Source organism: Cygnus olor, chromosome 1 (genome assembly GCF_009769625.2).
Source record: "Cygnus olor isolate bCygOlo1 chromosome 1, bCygOlo1.pri.v2, whole genome shotgun sequence".
NCBI classification, from domain to species: Eukaryota; Metazoa; Chordata; class Aves; order Anseriformes; family Anatidae; genus Cygnus; species Cygnus olor.
The window spans coordinates 49,970,217-49,987,177 of NC_049169.1; the positions used below are offsets into that span (position 1 = coordinate 49,970,217).

Consider the following 16,961-nt stretch of genomic DNA (forward strand, 5'->3'; position numbering starts at 1 on the left):
TATTTTCGTTTTAGCACCTTCTCCAGTATAGAGTGTGGTACACAGCAGGGTTATGTCTTCTTCCATATCCCACTGAGTGTGGCATCTCCATGTGCTGACTAGACCACTACCTGTCGTAACTGGTAGTATATAATTGATTCCACCTTGTTTAGCTATCCCATGCAGCTGAAAGCTGAGAGTATCCTCTTTGTAAATGTTATTCACTTAACTTGATTGTTCTGTAGAGATTTGTGTTAATATCGTCCACTATTATTTTGTGTTAATATCGTCCACTATTATTAGAAATCATTTCCTTAAGATGCAGGGAGATAGATGACAGGGAGCACCAGTGACACAATGTGTTTTCATTGAAGTACAGGAAACGGTATATCTCCTCTATCTTGCATGAACATAGCGTTCCATAAATTCTTGCATCTTTTAGGCTGCTACTGGTGATAATAAAATATCAAAGTGATCTTCCTTTTATAACTGTTAAACTTTTATAGTATTACTACATTTTTTTCCCTAAAAAATAAAGAATAGTGGCTGCAACTTAGTCATCATTCCAAAACAAGGGCTTTAATTTAAATTCATGGTGATTCTTAACAAAATTTCTGTTCTATTGCTCAGTAAAGCATCAGACTTCAATTCTAAAGAAATGGCAAGCAGGAACAGAATAAAAGTTTCCAGTTTCAATTTGTCCTGGTTGAGCATGAGGACCAGATTTCCAGAACAGAAATTGAGTAGTTTATTGAAGTATAGTGTCATAAAGTGAGTCCTGTACTTGTACTTCAATTCTGAGTTTTACGTATAGTTTGGCTTTCAGCCCTGTTTGGGGAGCATACTGGTGCTTCTGTTTTAGCTGCCAGTGTGACTACTCACATTAAAAGGATGCTTCTTTGCGCCATTAAATGTTTCTTTTTGGTATAGATTAACTTTTGTGTCAGGACTTTGGTAGAGAAGTCATGCAAGAATATACTTAACTGTGTAGGCCTATAAAAAGACAATTGATATTAAGTACTGTTTAGACTGGGACAGCTCATATCTGATATGCACTAATACAAATATCACTCCAAGAAACTTTTTTTTAAAACTCTGAATCAATAGGAAGGTGGGCAAGTTAAACAGTGATTTTGTATGTATAATTGTTGTCACATTTTTTCCCATTTTGAACACAGAATACTAATTTTAATGTTTTAAATGTGGCCATTCAAAACAAACAAAAAATAAAACATACTGCAAGTGCTAGTAAAGTAACAGCAAACATAATTAAATACGGAATGTGTGCAGAAGAATTGCATGGGTGTTTAACAAATTTAAATCTGGGTGGAAGTATGAATAAAATAATACATTGTGACCAGTGGAATTTAATATTTATCTTCAAATGGTAAACCCTTCACCTGGTGTTTTCTATTTACTTTCCTAATACACACACACACACACAATTTTAAAGTTTTGCTTGTTGTAGCAGGCACACCTGTGGTTTATTTCTCTTCTAAGGTATACACACTTCTAAGGTATACAATGTAAGGTATACATTCTAATGTATACACACACAAAAAAATGTTATATATGTATAAAATGCATATATGTAAGTGTGTATGTATATATAGAGAGACTTTATCTATCTATCTATCTATATATATATAAGGATATATATATATCCTTATATTCTAAGGCGATATTGTTTGTGTATTTTACTGCTCTGTATGGTGTTATTCTTTTTTTAAAAAAAATCACAAATTACATTAATGTTTTCTACTTATATACTTTAAATGAAGAGCAATGTGCCAATTCACAGTGGCCCTATTCATCAGAACCTATTCTGTGGAAAAGATGCTATGCATTGCTGAACGAAACGTTCTTTGTGAATTGTCTGTCTGCTTGTAGTACCTCAACTCTTCCAGTTGCATAAGCATCACTACAAAGAATGGAAACTGTAAGTTTTGATAACTGGAGTTCTCCCATAAACGAAGAAGGAGTAATAAGATGTGAGAGTAGTTGGATTTGGAACACAAAGTTGTGAGTTTTCATGGACACTAGACCAGGTTGCTTCTCTTCTGCTGTGTTCACCAACTGCCCTTCTGCAGCTGTGTGGCAATGGGATCCTTTAAGAATCATGAGGCAGAGCTTCCTCAAGCTGTTTACCTCATAAGATTTTGCTGCTGAAAGAGGCAGCAGTTTGTACTTTTTTTTTTTTTTTCCAGTTGTCAGGAAGGATAAGCTGATTACAAAGAAGCCATCTATTTCACATCACTAATAATATGAATCAGCATCTTAATCCTTAAGACATTCCCACTCAAAGGACTGAGAAAAAGGGGACAGCATTTTGTAAAGTCATTACTTTTCTTCTTCACCCTTCTTATTGGCTCAGAGTTCTGCGCTTTGGTTTTCTCCCAGTATCATTTGTGTAAGTGGAGAACAACCCCCTAAATTTTAGCTGACTACTTTTGTTTTTCTCAGTATAGTTTATCCATATTTATTTTAACAAAAGTCATTAACTATGGATGTGATGTTTGTGATAATAACATAATCTGTATAAACTACATTTTGTCGACTCTCAATGTATTTGCATTCTGTCTTTTTAAAATTTAAATAAAAATAAAAATCATGTGAGATGCTGGTTCCAAAATAAGAGATTGTTCCATGAGAAAGTTCTAAGTGCAGACTCTATTTTGTAGGTGAGGACTGGAGTCAGTGATCAAGAAGACCTCTTCTAATAGTATATTCCTGTGAAATTTAAGAATAACAAATGTACTTGGAGTTCAATTTTACTGAGTCTGTTCCAATCTCCACCTTTCCACCTGCCCCGACCACAAATTTGGTCAGAGTGGTGTTACCATTTATCGTGTGCATACAGTTTCGTCACCTCCCAATGTTTGTTAATTTTTGTCACATTAAGTAGGAAGAAATGGGCTAAAATACAAATACCAAGTGACAAATAGGAGGAAGATGAATATTTAAAGCCTGGTGGGTAATGAATTCCTTGAGCAATGAAACCCACTTTCTCAGCTTATTACAGAAAGATTTTTTTAACTGAATTTTGATTTTAATGAACTGACAGAACTACAGATGATACTCTTAAATCATGTAAGATGTTTATTTTGTTTTTCTTAAAGTTCCAACTGTCAGAGCCCAAAAATGGTAGAAAATTATGAAGCATTTCAAGATAGCACTATTATTGGCAACCTTAATGCTTTAACTGTAATTTTTATCGTAGTTGAATTGCTTTTTAATACATCCAAGCAGAACTTATCTACCTACCATTCTTATGTGCCAACACATTTAGCATTTTAATTGGCGTTGAACAGTGTGTGTATTTTGACAGAAGTTTGTAATAGAATACTGATTAAAATAAATGATATTTCAAGAGTAAAACAGACATGTCAGACCACTCCAAAGTTAACATTTCTTGCATGTTTGTGTGGAATCCTGAAAAGCTTTCTGCAGTTTCTAATTTTATTCCCTATATAGTAAACTGTAAAATTCAATTGATTTAAGTAAGAACAAAATTATGCTTATGCTATTAAAGCAAATTTTGAAAATCCCACCTCTGAACTAAACTCAGCAGTGCTGAGCATTGTTTCTACCTGGACAAATTGGACAACTTGTCCAAAACTTCAGCCTATTAATAATGCTGAGCAATAAAATAGGCCAGTGTAGACTTTTATTTCTGTAGGTATTAATTGAAACCTAACAAAAGCACATGAATTTAACTTTTCACAAATTTTTCAAGCTTTGTTTTATCCTTATGGGAGTTTTCTGTTACATAATTGTTAAAGTATTTGATGTCCAAATCATCTCTTACACGTCTGTAACACTTAATTAGTAAAAGCTAACAATTAATAAAACAGTGTTCCTTCATTACATAGTAAAATGGCTATATCCAGGAGATTGAAATATCAAGTTGCGAAATACTGTGCATCATTTTTTCTAATAGTAGCATCTGGCTCTTTGGCAAAGTCTTCAAGCAATTGTGCTGGCAGTGTTGGACTTAACTTTGGACTCTAATGTGCTGGATTGCTAACTGAGTTCCGAATGCTTTTTACTCCTTGACATTTTCTTGTAAGTAATTTGAACTGGAGGAAATTGTTTGCTCTATAGAAGCAGGAGTAAAAACACAGTGATATTGTCAACAGCCACAGGTCAAGTGGTATACTCTCCTGTTGCTACTCCTACTCTGAGCGGAAGTCAAAGCTGACAGATCTCAACTAACAACAGAAGATTTGTCTGTGAAATCTTTCTATATGGACATTCTGCATTTCCTATCATCGCCTACTGGGACGCAAGCTGGGTTTCTCTATGCAAGGAAGTTTTGTTGACATACATTCGTGTCAGCATTATGTTGACATGAAGTACCCCCCAAAAAAATCACACTATATCACTGATACTGTTGTACTGAACAAAACCATGGACAGAGGTGCTGCTGTGCCAACAGAAAAGAACTTTGTAGGCTTTGCATATAGCTTGAAAGAAGATTGTATGGGTGTACATATGTGTATTATGCCTATATATATATACGTGTATATATACAGTTATATGCAGGTTGGCAAAAAGATGTGCGGTATCATTATATGCCTCTTCTATACCGTGGGCTCTGATAATGTAATATGTATATATGTCTGTGTGTGTATAGATGAAGAGAGGCCATGCAACACAGATTGCTCTATTCTGGTTCTCCTGTGCAACAACCTCCCACTCTTGTGAAGCACCAGCCCCTTGTCTGTTGAGACTGGAGCACAAGGACTGTAGTTCTTCTCAGCTTTCTGCAGGGTTTAGGAGGAGGTTATACATATCCTTCAATTCTTTTTGTCCTGGCACAATCTGTCTTTTAGGATTTTCTCTTAAGTAATCTTTTGTTTGTTCTTACTGAGAGGTGGAGTTGAAGATAAATGTGTGTCCTTTAGCTCTTCTCATTTAAATACAGTGTAACTTGATAAAGATTAGTTTTGCCCCAACAGGTTAAGTAGAACAAACAGTTATCTAAGAGCAATCAATTACATATTGTGAAGTATTTTACATAGCTTGAGAGATTAAAGTTTAGAAGAATTACTGTGGTTTGGGTTTCTTAGGATTAAATGTGTCTTCAAGTGGGGAAATTTCTTCATTTGGATTTGTTGAACAGTCTCTTTTTATTTTAAATGCTTTTTGAACAATTCCAATTAATATAATAGGCGACTTTGCCAGCCATTTGAATGAGATGGATGAAGTGCTAGCACACATTCTTTAAGACTCCGCTCAATAAATCATACTGTTACCACCTATTGTTTTTTTTATAAAGTTCAGTTAAATTCATTTAGCTAGCTGTTGGTCTAAAGCAGAGACTTTCAGTTAGTTTCTTAAGCAGAAGGAAGACATGGGAAGAAGTCATGAGCAGGCAATCCAGAAGCACAGCTATCATTTCTCTGAGTAAATGTGATGAAGATGCTGTGCTCTCACTCACACTAAGGCAGGTAACCCTGCCTCCTTCCCTCCATGGATTCGTTGCCTTCTGTGACACCCCCAGTCTGCTAAATCAAGTATAGGAAGTTTAACCACGTGCTACATAGAAAGTCTTAGGTTTTTTTTTAGATCTGTTTTTATTCATTAATATTTGTAGTATCAAATATAGCAGAATATTCTATTTATAGTGTTAGAAAGGAGGTCTTGTCCATATAGGGTTATTCATCTGACTTCATTATTTCATTTCTAATATCTATTTCATGTTTCCAGTTTCTGCTACAAGTATTCCTCCTGCCCTCCAATTTTTCCTTGCCCTAGTATGGATAAGAAGTTCATGCAGAGTATTTAATGTTTTTATTAGCACTCTATATGGGTAAAAACAAGTCATCGCTTGAAACTTTAGCACTGATTGTAGCTATAAGATGTTCCCTTCGATGTGCACATACATAGTCCAAAGTAATTTGCTTAATTAAAAAAGGCTATTTTATTTTGCAGTTGTGATTAGGGGGAACGTTTCTGTGGTTTCACACTATTTGTCCTCAGTTTTACAAAGCTTCCTGCTGAAGGTGAAGATACACTGAAGATCATTTATTACCCTCCTTTACCTTTATGCCATAGGGTACATATTGTTATTTTCAGTCCCTGTGGTGTAAGTATTTTTACCATCTATAAAAGTGTTTGAATATGGTCTTCCTGAACTGTTATGTTTAGAATTGACTTCCTGGCAGGGAGTTTCTCCCTTTGGAAATTGAACTTTTAATGATTTCTGTCTCTAGTTTGTGTAGGATGTTCATTACTTCTTTTGTTTTTCAGCAGTATTCCTTGCTTTGCTGGGGGAAAACCTCAGTTTTTCTAAACCCAAGAAAGAGAGTGGTTTACTTAGACCATGTTTAAAGGGTCATGGTTCCCTTCTTTCTTTGCAAACTGCATAGCTACTGTACTGAGGTACAGTACTGAGTATTTCATTTTAAGGGTTTAGTTTATCCAAATCCAGGGGAAACAGAGCATAGCTATTCAGTTTTCAGTTTATTGGATCAGACTCTGACTGTGCAGGGAACTGTTGACATTAGAAATTAACATCAATACCAGAAAATGAGCAAACTCAGAAAATTACTTTTTGTGTCCTTAAGTAAAGCTTAGATATTACTGGTAATCTAAGAGTTTAGAAAAATCTCGGAGAAATATGACTTGTTTCTAGCTGTATGTACCCATATATTTATGGACTTCTGTGATTTGCTGTTGGGCGATTTTATTTAATTTTTATACTTCTTAGAGAAAACAAGCCTTGGTTTTGATTCTTTTTCCATGTTCTCCTGACAAGAAAGGAATATGGAACAATTTGTTGTTGTGTTCTAGGTTCTCTACATGTGGAGTTGCAAAATAATCAGTACATTGGATGTGCATAGTTTTTCAGTGTTTTCTCAGACAAGCAGCAATGGCAAATAAAACTTACGGAAAAAAGCTGGTACAGCAAAACAACATAGCCAGTTTCTCTATAAGTATTTGAAAGAATACTTGTAAAGTACAATATCATTTCTTATCATAAAACTCTCTATTCAGATGTGCCTGTGAACAGAAATGTTTAATATTTTATGCTATCACAACAATGCTAAATTTAACATAGCTGTAGTTCTGGTAGAAAATAAATCTGATTAATCAGATCATAGCTAAAAGGGCATCAGGATTTCAGTTAATTTTGCACTTGTATTTTTAAAAACAACTTAGCAGCTAGCTTTTATTGTACTGTATTGACCTCTTGACCTCTATAACTTCAGCTAGCTTCAAATTGACTACATTCTTTGCACAACTAAGAAATTGCTGTCAGTGAAAATGTGCGTTTTGCTAAGGAATGTAGCTGAATAGTGTTGCTTGTTATGCTGGCTGTGTGTTTGTATCCTGATACCACTGGCAATCATGACTTGGTTTTACATTAAAGTATATCTTATCGACTGTGATGATACTTGTGGGAGAGAGGAGACTGAATATTTCCTTGTCAGACTGGATGAGAGGCATTTAGAATAAGTATTTTCAATTTAAATGTTTGGGTTCTTTTAGCTTGGACATTCTTTTAAGAACTAGAGAAGATGTGTAAGAAACTTTGAAAGACTGAATGAAATGTGAAATTCTGCGTTTTAAGTTGTTCTGAAAGTGTTCTGCTCAAACTAAAGTATTTGGTTGAACTATTTAAAGACATACTGCATAGTTTGTCTGTATATTATCACTTGAATGCAAAACTTCAATTAAAGTTTGCAAATAAAATATACCAGAAACAACCTTATCAGATAACAAGGGGCAGAAAACTGCACTTTGGCACATGGCAATTTTTTGCCATGCGTAATGCTGATTCATGTGCGTGCAAGAGAAGAGAGGAAATGAAGAGTGCTGTCATCAGCTGAAAGTACAGGCAAGTTTTCTGCAATAGAAACTGATAAAACAGATTGTGATTTAGCATGAGCAGTGTTAGCCTAACAGATCAGAGAACTCTATTTTATGTGAATCATTTATTCATTGGAAAAAAAAAATAATTTCAAAGCAGTAGAAACTATTTGTGTATAATTATGACCTACAGAGAGAGAGAGAGAGAGAGAGAGAGAGAGCGCCCCCAAATCGTTGAATTTAGCATATCTACAGTGAAACATTTTAGTTTGAGGGTGGGTTTGCAAGATAGAGGAAAAAGCAGTGATAACAATAGTATCTAGTACAATAGCGTAGTACTTCTCCTAAGAAACTTTCCATGATTTAAAAAATAAAAACCACAGGAAATCAAGGTCTGGTAAGATGGGAGACTAGACTGTTTTGTCTTTGCTCGTTGGTCTGTTTGAGCTTAATGCCCTACTTATGACTAATTGTTTGTAGTTGTTTTAATCACAGTATCAGAAATGTTTTAGTATTAGTAGGCAAATGGACCATGTGTTCAAAATTTAAAGGATTATTTTTAAAAAGCAGACCATGCCAAATTGTTGTGAGTCATTAGGAAGCTTACCAATGTCACTTTTTCATATAAGCCCATCTTAATTATAAGATCATTAGGATATTCATTTGGAAGCTGTTGTGTATATTTTCTGAATTCAAAGCTCTTAGAAGATTGAAGACTAATGATTTTCAGTTGAGTGACATAGACTTGAATTTTTTCATATTTTTTCCTTTAGGGAACTTGGTTCTCTATAAATAGAACAACCCAGGCATCTTGATAAATGGATGCATTTTACTCAAATTCTATTCTTATACATCACGAAGTGAAGGGAGGTTGGGACACTGTCTTTGTTTCTGTCTGATCTGTGAACGTCTCATGGGAAAACATTTGGGATTATGCAGAGGTGATAGGGTTACGTGTAAGGATTTTTTACAAATTGATTAAGTACCACCCACAGAGTTTTGGCAATTTTGCTTGACAGAAAACAAAGATGAGCGATTACGGTTTGTTGTTTATGACATCATTTATAAGCTAAATTTAATTTTCTATTGAACATCCGCTTGGTAATGCCATGGTAATAACTTCCTGTTGATTAATTAAATCTGCTCCTTCTCCTCCTTGTTTGTAACTCACACGAAGTTGCCCAAATGTGACTATTTTATTACTAACAGGCTGTGGATGAAAACGCTGTACACATTTAAATTTTCTTTTTAGTTTGCTCAGAAGTAACAATTTGAAATTGTTGCCTTATTCAAATTTATTCCCTCAAAATAAGCTACATCTCTGATGTCTTCCAGAATGGCTTTTTTTAATTATGAGGCATTTTTACAATATTGCTGGCAATATACGGAATTATTGTTTATGAATTGGTAGTATTTAAAGTACTTTAGAAAGGGGCTAATTTGAAGGAAAGGGAACACCTAATTCTTGAAACAATTTTAGTGAACTAGAAAGTCGCATAGAAAGAGCTTCTTTAAAAACTTTTATATAAAAAGATTATGCCAAATGAACTGATAGGTATCAAAAAGTAAAGGAAGTTATTGAGACTAGCGTCACCCATCTATAACCAGGTTTTGACATGAGTGTTGCATTAGATTTCAGCAGCTCTGTCCCCTTCACTGAGCTGGGGATAAATTTGATTAACAGAAAAGGTTTAAGTGTCAACCAGACACCTCCTGAATATAACAGCTTAGTTGATGCCTGCCAGCATTTAAAAATCTCTACAAATTTCCAGAATATGATAAAAGTATCAACCATTTTGTCACAACTTAAATAAGATGAACATTTGAAGCCATTTTATTTCCTTTCTCTCCTACTAATTTTGAAAGTTCAATTATTTGTTTATCTGTATTTGATCTTCTTAGGTCTGACAGACACCGAGGCCTTTGCTTTATTCATATAAGCACTTCCATATCACTTTGTCCATGTATGTCTCTGAGTTCATATAATAGAAGAATCACAATTTATTGTCTAATCCACTAAATTGCAAGAAGGTTTTTCCGGTACTGTGACTTGGCAATGTTGGTGGCAATTACTAAGCTATAAAGCATTTTTCACAACCTATTTGTCTGGTACATTGAATTTTGGATTGGTTTTACTGCAGGAAAGAATGTTTGGTGAGATTTTCAGTAGCTTAGCGTTTGCTCTGTTTACCTGAGCTGACAACTTTCCTTCTTGGCTTGGAAGAATCCATTTAGGTTGGCTTTAATAGCAAAATTTGTCATCAGTTTGTGGGAGCTTAAATGAAATCTCTACTTTATTTTCTGTCTGAAGGCTTTTTTGAAAAGAAACTGAGAAACACATTTCAGAGTAGAGCTGCTTTTAGAAGAACATGTCAATGTCTAATAACCTCAGATTGTTTTGCTCTCGTCCTGCATTAATTTAAACTAATTGTAAATCTTAATACTTTAAATCACAGCATTTTAAAAATTTGAGTGCCATTGTATATTGAATCTGTTTTTGATTATTTTTAAGTACTTGAGAATTAATCGATTATCCCTAAGACTGAATTTCCAAAGCAGTATGCCTTAACCAAAGCCAAAGAGTATTGACTGAAGTTTAAATACAGTTACGTCTGTTTTGGCTGTGTTATGTAACTACTGGTATTGTTCAAACAGCAAGAAAATTAATTTACTTCTCAAAACATTAGTAAGTAGCTCTATTAACAGTAGACAAACTACATTAGATTTATTTCTAATGGGCTCATTGATACTGGTGTCTGAGAAGACATGAGTTTCAGTCTGGGTCTTTCCTGCACTTCTGGAATTCATGTCCTTATTCCCCTTCTGAACTAAAAGGAGCGAACCTGTACAGCTACATTAATCTCAGGTGGGAAACTCTGGCAAATGGTTTTCTGAAGTTTTCAAGTACTTAATTACTTCTGATACCCATACCTCTTCATTAGATTTGATTAAAATCAGCAAAAGGTGCCAAAATTTTCAGAGGATGCATGCAAACAAATAGTTTCTATATCAACTGATTGTTTTTCAGTGACACTTTCAACTTCTCCTTGTCAACTGCTTGCATTTCATAAGGCATGTGATAATCGGGCAGGTGTGCTGCTGCCATTTAGAATACATAATGCTCGAGTTCTACCTCTTTTTCTTTCAGTGTGTGTCCCAACTACCCTGTCTCCAAGTTTCCTGAAATTTGTTGCAACTTAATCAGTTGGCCTTCTACCTCTCTTGTCAAATTTCTCTAATCCTGGCTGGGATTTGGAAGCTATTGTGCAGCAATCAAGATTCTCAGAGAGAAGCAAGTTTTCTGTAATCTCACTGTCTTTCTATAGAAATCTCACTAAATCCTAATCTAACTGACTCTCCTGATGTGGTTAAATGCAAGGATACTGTTCTTTATAGTATGATTGGCTGTAAGATAGGAATTCTTTAATGTATGGGAACTTTTGTTGTTGTTGTTGTTGGCACCCAACATTTGGGTGCCAAACTGAGCTTAATCTTTTCCATGTTAATCAGCATTTGAGAATATCTCCATCTTGTGAATTAGTAAGCATGCCAAAAAGCTTCCATTAATCCTGTTTCCCAAGGACATCAGATATATCTTGGTAAGTCAGAAATAACACAGTGAGTCTGAGCTCTTCAAGGATGTGAATTAATGGTATCTCATGTAATGAAATCTGCAAAAGGAAGAAATGGGCAGTTTTAAGATGCAACAATCCTATATACTTCATGCACATCTAAAATTGCATGGGGATACATTGTGAGCCAGAATATTCTGAGCTACTCAGAGTACTTTCTTTGGAGAAGTTCTAATGCTTTAAAACAAGCAGCTAAAGCACATTAAAATTAAATGGGAAATTCACTTTTCTTTTCTGCCTACCTTGTCCAAAAATCAAACCATTTGCATTCTGTTTCATTTTGTGCTAACAAGTGACTCCTTCACAATGTACAATTCTTTGGATTAATTTGAAGTTGACATCACAAGATGTTTCATATTGAAAAGAAATTGAAATTGATGGTACTGGAAAGAAAAAGGCTAACTAACTCTTTAGCCTGTAATTAAAATCTGTATTTAGGAGTGCCAAAACTCTGGGTTCCAATCCCTTTTCATAATGAATTTTTACTCATTAAATCAAATGAATAGCTTTTTAATATAAAATTAGCTATTTAATATAAAATATAATGCCTCTCATTGGAACAAAACTTACCTGCTCTTGTCTAAACATCCTACCCACTGAACTAAAGCTGCTTTCTGTTGGCCGTTGGCAAAACTCTTAACATCATGGACCAGGAGAATACCCTTTCTTCCACTGTTTCATGCCTTTAATGGGCAGCAGCCTAGCTGACAAAGCATTGCGCTGTGAGCCATGAGTTTGAGTAACCTTAGATTGAGAAGGGAATTCTCTTCAGTCCAAGGCAAATGTTTTATAACCATTAGGAGATTCTATAGAACACCTACGGATGCTTAATATTTGTTTAAATCTTTAGTTTGACATCTTAACACTTCTTGACTTAGTCTAGCATCAATACAAACCAATGATGGATTTCAGCATTACCTGGATTGGATCTTTGTTTCTGACTTTCTTAGTTCATTTGCATAAATCAGTCACCAAGCATAGAAAAGAAGATGAAAGGGAACTGGAGGTATCTTCTAGTTCATTTGTCCATTTCTTTCACCATAGTGAAATCAATGTAAGTTGCGTATCACCAAATACTATGGTACTATCAAACCTTGAAGAGGGTTCCATGTGGTTTTGTAGCATTGTACATTAAGGTTTGAAGTATACACATGGATATCTCCCCCTACCTCCACCTACTCCTTTCTCTGCACTTGGTGGCCTCCTGCCTGGGGGTTGAGACCTGTCCCTGCAGACCTGAACTGCACAAGGGAACTTTTAGCCCAGAGAGGATGGTGAGACTTTGCTGTCTTCTTTCTAAGATATGAAACCCTTTTACCCCTGCACAATCTCTGCTTTCAGTCATTCTCCACCCTAGACCCATGGTCTTCTACTGATTCTCTTTGGTTTGTTCTTGTGCTTTGCTAGTAAAAAGAAAAGCCCTGCCAGACAGACGGTGGACGTAACTTGTCTCAGTTCTCTCTCATCGATGTAGGTGGCACAACCCCAGCACTTAGGGAAAAAAGATTTTGGAGAATCAGCATGTTGAGTCCAGAGAACAGAGAATGTAGCTAGTCAGGACTGCAGGATGGCACTGAAGATATGGGAATAGTATTGTGGATAGCGCAGCGGTATAAGTTCCTGATAATATTGGTATCATTTAGTATTACTTATATTTAAAACCATGATATTATCATATTTCATCCATCAGTCTCTGATCCTACCTGATTCAAAGGCAGGATCTACTACAGAGAAAATTTTCTTGACAGAGAATTGTCTAACTTGTTTCTAAATCCCTCCTGTCCCCTGCCTCTGTGACTCATCAACATGCCTTGGTAATCTTATAAAGGTTTGCCACTAATTCTGCCTAGCAGTTTATCTTCTACAAGATTATTATAAAGACTTAGAAGAACGTTTTTTTGATGGCTCACACTGGTTTTAAGACTTTCATTTGAAAAATCTATTCAGCTTTACAACATAAATATTTTGGATATGTTGTAGATAGTGTGTATTTTAAATACATCAGAAAAGACTAAAACATCCTCTTTGCACTGCTAATGGATACTTTCATCAGCTGTCAAGACATTTCAGAGAAATTGTTCAACTGTAACCGCTTATTTTGTAATGGTTGCAGGTATTGCAATTATAATTACAGATAATAAAATTGGACTGCCTCAAGTTTATTTCAGTTTTGGTTTATTTTTATACTGTCTAAAGCTAGAATAAGTTTTCAGAGAAATCACAAAACGACATTAGTAAATCAGGTAAAGTTGTTGTGAAGAACCGTATAGTGAATTAGTGATGATTTAACCAATCCTGACTCAAAAGTGCTTTTAAGAAGTTCAAGGCACAAATAAAAACCAAAGTGATTGGGAAGATCATGCTCTTTCACTTACCTTGAAGCAATATTTATACATCAAAGTTATTTCTCTCTTCACTTGGCATTGTGTTTCTTTTCTCTATGTTGTTTTCTCCTCCCATTTCCTGAAGGAATCAGTTTCTCAGAAAGTAATGCAACTGAATGAACAACTAAAAACTACTTATTCTATATTATTATGAAAGTGCAAGATAACTCATCTTAAACAAGTTTTATACTATGAAGTTGATCACATAAGGATTTTTCATCCATATGACTGCTGTGAATGAATTTGTGAACTAGAGCCATCTTTGTAAAGAAAACTCCAGTCACCAATAGTATTTATTTGAACTTTAATTCAAGTTCTAGTAGTAAAGCGTTTAGTTCCTCAATCACGTACCTGAAACTTGCTCAAGTTGAAATTGTTCATAAAGACTGCTGAGATTTCTCTGTACACGGTGTATGCTTATTGCCTCATCCATCATGGCTGAAATTTCCTCTTAGGTCAGAAGGAATTGAAGTGTTATGAATTGGACCTGGTACAAGAAGCAAATCTGAAGACCCTTGTGTGTGTATACATGTGTAAAGATTTTTTTTTTAAATTAAAAACAGACCTTTCTGCCTATTTTCTTGTATGGTTTTAATTAAATAAAAGCAAGGGCAACTGAATCTTCAAATGGTGTTTCTATATTGAAGGATGATGTCAGCCACGAACATTTGCAGTATCCCCCTGCTTCAGTCTTGGCAACAAGTTCAAAGAGGAAGTCAGAGGACGAGAGTGAATCAGCTATGCATAATGTGGACAAGCAAATAGACATCTCCCCATCTCTGGGTAATGCTTTGGAGAACATTGTGGAACAGCTGGATGTTTTGACTCTAGTAAGTATGCAATAACAGATAACACTTGCAGTGGAAAATGATAATGTCAGTGGTAAAAAAAAAATAAAATCCAGGAACCATGTTCGTAAGTCAGAATATTAAAATCTATAGGGTCATTTTGAATAGTTATATAGTCAAATGACTCTTGTTTTTTTTGCCCTTCAGCAGATACTGATTGCATGTATTGTGTTCCCTAAAGTGAAAGCTTCCTGCTGCATAATCATAAACGTTATTGTTGTGTTTTTAACTCTGGAGGAAACGAGTCACTATTTTTCAATAGTGAGATCTAGTGTGGGTTTACCAGAAGTCAGTTGTTGAGTTGACATTGTCAGATTCCGGCTTGAACAGTCATGCATTAGCAGGGGATGAACAAAGTAAATTGGCAATGCACTGTTAAATCCTTTTTCAAACTCAGTGCTCAAGGTATTGGCTTAGGTAGGAATCTACGCAGTGGAATAATTCCAAGTGTCACTGAAACAGCGCAAATATTAGTCTCAGTCAGTGACTGAGTCGCTTGCAAATGCTCGATACTTCTTTTTAAATAATCCAAATTAAGCCAATTTATGTCTTAAAACACTATTTTATAGTCTAGAATATATTAACATTAATCATTAAAGGGGAGTGGTTAAGATTTTTCTGCATTCTTCTGCAATATATATGTTAACCTAAGTAACAAGTTTTGGAAAGTATAGAGTCAAGTCATCATTGAAAATTCGTTGTGAAGTAAGTTGGATTGAAAAGAAACTCTCAGAATATGTCCAGGAACCCACCTTTCTTGAGGAAGATAGTCTCTTGGAGAATGCCTTTTGTAATTTTTATATTTATATGCTTTTATGTTTTTATTTACATTTATATGCTTTTTATACTTTTTCACGCTTTTTTTTTGATGTCTTAGAAGGGTTTTTTTAGGTTTTTGGAAGACATCATTTGGGGTCACCATTTATGTCTGTTTTTATATTGAAATATGGATGCAACTTCCATGTAGTATTTCTGAGTAATTTATACATACATACATATACAGAGTCCCAGGGAAAATATTTTGTAAAAACAATATAAAACTTTTAGATAGTCTTCATAGATACAAATCCATCACTTTAAAATATGATTGTAAATAGTGGAATAGCTAAGGCACAGCCATGTTAGACTATTTTTCTTGTTGAGTTAAAATTATTTTTCTTATGTTACTATGTTGCACACTTTTATAATACTGCGTGAGTAATATTAAAAATACTGCGTGAGTAATATTAAAAAAAAACCTGCTACTGTCCCCTTCATGCAGACAATTTCAATCCTGGAACAACGTCTGACTTTGACTGAAGATAAACTGAAAGAATGCTTAGAAAATCAGCAAAAAATTTTACTTCAGGGAAGACAGGAAGAATAAAAGATGAAAATGAACTGTATTGATGAGTATGTTTTGTATATTCACAAGGAAACAATAAATGTTGCTTCATTGGATTTCACTGTAATTGGAAAAAAAATTTCCTTTTCTAACTGTTGATCTAATAAAAACTGAAAAAAATATGTATGACATTTTAAACATTAGTAGCAAGCAGATAGTCTGGTTATACATTTAATAAAGTGTAGCCCAGATGAAATTAATATTTTGTAAAATCATTCCCAATGAAAGTTACAGGATTCTTATTTCAACCCAGTAAAATCTTTAACTAAAACTAAACAAGCAGCTATATCTTTTTAAATGAACAGCAATCACTGTGGAAGTGCATTATGCAGGTTTTTACGGCTCAGGTAAGGAAAAACCTCTTTGTACTAAGGCAATATTACTCTAGCACCTAAATTAAATTAGGCCTAATTAGCCCTGACTGCTTAAATGCCAGAGGTTTTCTTTGTCTCTTACGTACTGTCAAATATTTTACCAAAAACTCATAACAGTTACTGCTCATATTCTAAATATTTTAGTGATGATTGTGAGAAGATTTAGTGTAATAACTTTTAGTTAAAAATATGAAAATGAGGTCACTTAAACTTTGAAACAATAAGGGGATCTGTGTGAATCCAGCTGCAAGATGTGCAGTCTAGCACTTCCACCAGAATCCATTTTTCATATTTAGAAGGTACATTTCTGAGGAATATATCTGAACCAAACACATAATGGTGCAAAGTTTATATCAGAAATATAAAAGATCCTCATCCTCCAGGGACTTCCACAGGTGCTCAAATTTCACATGCTACGAATTCCCGCCATAGCTTAACGCATTACAAATTAAGCTACAAATCTGTAAAGATGTCATGTGATTCAGTTTGCAAAGTATAATGAATTTTGGTTTTATTTGTAATAAAAAAGTGGTTTTTAGAAA

The 16,961-nt window shown here is 34.6% G+C and overlaps 1 protein-coding gene across 3 annotated transcripts in view; it reads left to right on the forward strand.

Annotated features, from left to right (window-relative positions):
- POC1B (POC1 centriolar protein B) overlaps positions 1-16,961 on the forward strand; it is a 51,997-nt gene extending 35,036 nt beyond the window's left edge. For 2 of the 3 annotated variants that reach the window (XM_040557848.1, XM_040557858.1), the window contains 2 exons: positions 14,461-14,643; positions 15,923-16,961. In XM_040557848.1, the coding sequence (XP_040413782.1) occupies positions 14,461-14,643; positions 15,923-16,027 (288 nt within the window). In that variant the 3' untranslated portion in view covers positions 16,028-16,961. Of the gene's footprint in view, positions 1-14; positions 114-14,460; positions 14,644-15,922 lie in introns of those variants that run through there. The other variant, XM_040557868.1, reaches the window with a different exon arrangement.